Consider the following 4,945-nt stretch of genomic DNA (forward strand, 5'->3'; position numbering starts at 1 on the left):
ATCACCCGTCTCTACGTCCACTCGTCTGTCAAGTTAGGTTTACTGCACGCGTATTAATATTGATGAATGAGAACGTTGCATTGGATCTCAAAGAAGCAATTAACGAAAAAATTTTTGTTTAGATAGGACCAACTAGACAAGATCCAGCACTATCTAAGAAAACGGTGATCTAATAATAGAGGGAAAGCATTTAAGCTCAGCAAGGTAACTCTCAGGCAGGAGGAAGCAACTGACATCTAATTTTGTTCAGATAATCTATTACAATGTCTGAATATAATGACGGGCATATTTCCCGTAGGCGTATTATGTGAGGTGTATTGTGAAGATAATGGCCACGGCATGATCACGTCACACACAGAGGTGCCGTTCACACACAACGCATTCCTGCGTTCATAAACAGAGGATGAAGCGCGAGGGAACAGAGCACAGACCTTTCTAGATATGGCAAGCCGTTTTAATATGCGTTTCATTAAAAGAAGCAGTCTGATCATGACTAATGTCTTTATTTCAACCATTTGATCAGCTTTTCTTCTGAATTATGTAGAAGTGCAGTTTCAATTTTGCAAAAAAAATAAAAATTAAATTATTGTAATTAAATAATAATAATAATAATAATAATAATAACAATAATAAATAATAATGTTATTTTGTCCTTGTGCATTTTATTTCTTTTTGGTCATATTAATAATTTACATACATTTAACCTACAACTGTATAATAATTTATAACATTTTATTATAACATTTATATATTTATTATAACATATACATATATATATATATATATATATATATATATATATATATATATATATATATATATATATATATATATATATATATATATATATATATATATATATTATATATATATATATATATATATAATTATATTGATTTTATATTGATTTGATTTTTTTATATTTCATATTCAAATACATAAAATAATTCTTTTTTTTAAGACATTATATGACCCCTTTAAGAAAACAATATCTTCAAACAATCTTTGGTCTAATGTAGTTGCAAATTAACTGGATTAATTAATTAATCACCGCACCAACTAATTCGACTTAACCCTAATCACAACGTGACGTAATTTATCTTAAGTGTTTCATAACACACATAAATACGAAGTCATGAATCTGTAAACTTACGCAGCCTTTTATTTCATCAGTGTCATATTATCTGCAAGAACTGTTTTAAAGCAGCAGCACATCAGTTCGCGGCTGAATGAATGACTCAGAATAAGAGCGGCTTTAAAGGGGTCAGCTGGTGTCATTTATTTAGGCCTTAAAGTACACGTGAACCAGAAGTCTGCAACCACTTTTACTTCCGTATTGTGACATACTTCAGAGAGAAACAGAATATCGATTGAGTAAACTAGAGCTACCATAAGAAATAGATTCCTTAACTTGTCGAAATCAGGTCCATTTCCATCTAGCCATTCTAGTCCGTGTCGCTTTAAATGCTAATGAGCTCTGCCGGCCCCGCCCCTCTCTTGCATAATAATCTATGATTATTCAGATTCCAACGCACTTTTATATTTGAACAACTTGTAAAAGTGTATTTTGCGTCCTATGACCTCTAAAGTAGGACTATAGTTATAATAATTGTTTTATTTATTTGTTTTTTTACACTTTTCAGCCACGCGATAAGCTTTTTTTTTTTTTAAATATGCGGGGCCTCAATTTAACAAAAAATAAATAAAAATAAAAATAATAATTAATATTGTGTGTGTGTCAAACATTGTTAAGTGGCCTTGTATTTATATTATCTGAAGGCAAGTTAAAATTTCGCGCTTTTTTCATTAAGTAGTAACGCACCATTTTAAATTTGAACGGTTAAGAATCCGAGCGGTTTCAAATGTAGGCCCATTTTTAGACGTGTACGTTAAAACAGCTTGCCGTAATCGAGAGGCGTTTTCAAAACTAACTACTCTAACGTTACTTTTCAGCTGACAGCGTCATGTGAACAACCGCTGCCGAAAAACGGCGAGAGGAGACGCGACGGCCACAGACGTCCATCTGACGCCGGTGAACGGAGACAGAAATAGCGATTACAAAACAGCCAGGACGCCCCCTAACAGGTTACAGGCGTTACACTGGAACTATTCCGATGCAGCCTAGAAACTAACAAGGAGAAGCGACATCAAGTGAGAGCGCTCTCTTTCAATCGAGGCGGCTCCGAGATCTAGATAGTCTACTATCACGGGATGTGTCGCAAAACCTAGCGCAACGCCTACACAGACAGTAACATCGGGCTCCGAAGGCGCGTTGCGAGACGCAGGACGCGATGCTGTCTAGCTAGGGAGCTCGCTGCGTTTCGAGGCACGGCGGCGTGTGGAAGTGTTATACAGATAATTGCTGATGCAGTTCACGGATTCGCGCGTACTTTGGCCCTGCTGCCGAACAGCAACGCCGAGACCCGAACGGAGGTTGATCCGGTACCTTTAAAACGCGTATCCCCGTTCCCGCTCGGGCTGTCGGCGCTTCATGCAGCACCGGGATCAGCGGCGCTCCGCTGCCCGCCTGGCCATCCTCCACATCGGCTGCATTTCTCCGCTCCGTGTCGGCGCTCTGGAGAGACCGCGCTGTGCTTTTCTCGTCCTTCATTTCGCCTACATTTGACGTCTTTCAGCACAGAAATCCGGATGTACGATACCAATCGGCGACAGATAAATTCCAGTACAGAAGGCGGTAGAAAAAGCCCATCCTGATTTGATGAGACGCCATAGTGGGACTGAAGCGCACGGCTGTCAAATAAACCCAATCAATAAACATAAGGGGGCGGTGCTAATTATTATTCATAGATACCGCCCATTCCTGCACTTCCGCTGCTGAATTATTCATGAGAATATTTAGTGTGTTCAAAAGTACAATCTGGATTATTCTGATCCCAATTTAAAAGTGGATTTCATTTGTAACATAAAAAAATATATATAAATATATATATATATAAATACAAATATATATATATATATATATATATATATATATATATATATATATATACATATAAATATAAATATATACATAAACACACATATATATATATATATATATATATATATATATATATATATATATATATATATATATATATATATATATATATATATACATAATTTTTGTATTTATAATTTAACTGTTATATATATTAGTAATTTGTGTAAATGCACAAAACTTTTTTTTTTCTTTTTAGGGGCTGCATGGACCACTTAATTCTGATTTGGGAATCTGAAAAAGTGTCTGGATCAAGGAGATCCAATCCTTTGAAAGACAGGTTACCTGATCTTGGACAGCAACACATGGGATTTGCAAATCCATTCAGATCCAGATTAAACTTTTTGAACACTTGCGGTTTGAAATGGTTCGATGAGCTACTTTCTTAATCACACATTTGATTTAGGATTTAACACACTGAACGTTTACTTAGTACACAGTTCTCCAGAAGATAACCATTTTATTTTTAGTTAATCAATATCCATTTTGTTTCTTTTGTAAGGGTTTCTGATAAACGACACTTCCTCCATCGGTCTGTAAATTTAGAGAGATTTGAAGTCGTTCGCTCTTATCAAGAATCACTGACCTCTGTCACCCAAACTGAAATGATTACCTCTTCTTGTGCAACGTGTTTTGAAGCAGTTAAACTTTAAACTGAACATACATTTTGTAGCACGCTATAAATCACAGGCACACTGAGATAAATGTGATGTTTTAGCAAATATAAAGCATAAAGTCTGTGACTGTAAACGTGTCAAGGTGGCTCATTAGGAAGATAAACACTTTTTATAAACACTTTTCTGTTCAGAGGACTGACATTCACATTGAAACTGGAATTCAATCTTTTAATATGAAAAAAATCACATAGAACTGATTTGTAAAACATTTTTTTTTGTAGAATAATTTTCACCACAACCAGCAATTTTCACACAAAATTTTAGCAAATGTAAAAACGTTAGATGACGAGACACGTGTGGAAAAAAAAGTGATATAAGTCTTAAAAATCCAGTTTTTTCCATTGTTTCTATGAGAATCTGTTTTGTCCATGAAACCTCTCCATTGGACAAAAGACTCTTTATAGTGGAAACAAGCTCTTTACATTTTTTTTTTTTTTTATGTTCACACTAAAAACTCCCTTTTTGATTTATTTTATTGTAGTGGACAAATTTAGTTGTTAGCTGATTAAAACACCTCAAGTACAAAGGAGATGGAAACAGACCTGTGATCATGTCATAACTGCAATACAAATTCTTGCAATCAATGATGGAACATTTCCTGATAAAGAAATTCTTCAGCCGTGTCAAAGACAATTTTGTTAACTTGCACAATCTATTTGTGGCACGAGATGACGGAAATATATTTTAAACTACAATTTAATTCATACTCTCATGACCCATGATATAAAACAAATGCAATTAATTATCATCGTTACTATCGCCGCCAAAAACAGCGGTTTAAAGTTAAACGACTTAATGCAACCGATGGACTGGATTGGTGTGGATTATTGTTTTCATCAGCTGTTTAGACTCTTATTCTGACGGCACCCATTCACTGCAATGCGTTACTTCATTACTGTACAAGTGATGTAATGGTTATATTTCTCAAACTATTCCAAACGAGAAACTCATCTGCATTTTGGTCGGTCTGAAGGCGAGCACATTTTCGTACTACTTTTTTAAACGCTTTGATAATTTTGATTTTGGTTGGGGGACATTTAAAGAGAATTTAAAGGGGAGTCAACTAAACAGAACAGAGGGTTGAGATTAAAAGTAACAATTGGATACGAATAGTTCTTGCACAATTCAGACATTGGCTTCTATGTCACACTATTGCAGTTTTAAAGTTCAACACAAGAGGGTGACAGCAGACTACAGTGTCCTCTAAAATCATTAGGCCGCTTAGATCTGTTCAGCAACAAATGAAGAAAACCAAAACACAACCGCA

General features: G+C 35.1%; 1 protein-coding gene across 1 annotated transcript in view; it reads right to left on the reverse strand.

Moving 5' to 3' along the window:
- The window catches only part of phlpp2 (PH domain and leucine rich repeat protein phosphatase 2), a 53,337-nt gene extending 50,479 nt beyond the window's left edge, over window positions 1–2,858 (reverse strand). Inside the window, exon 1 of the mRNA XM_043244608.1 lies at window positions 2,447–2,858. Coding sequence (XP_043100543.1) covers window positions 2,447–2,611 — 165 coding nt within the window. The 5' untranslated portion in view covers window positions 2,612–2,858. The remainder of the gene's footprint in view (window positions 1–2,446) is intronic.
- Window positions 2,859–4,945: the final 2,087 nt, after the last annotated feature.

The sequence above is a fragment of the Puntigrus tetrazona genome, chromosome 7 (assembly GCF_018831695.1).
Source record: "Puntigrus tetrazona isolate hp1 chromosome 7, ASM1883169v1, whole genome shotgun sequence".
Taxonomy (NCBI): Eukaryota; Metazoa; Chordata; class Actinopteri; order Cypriniformes; family Cyprinidae; genus Puntigrus; species Puntigrus tetrazona.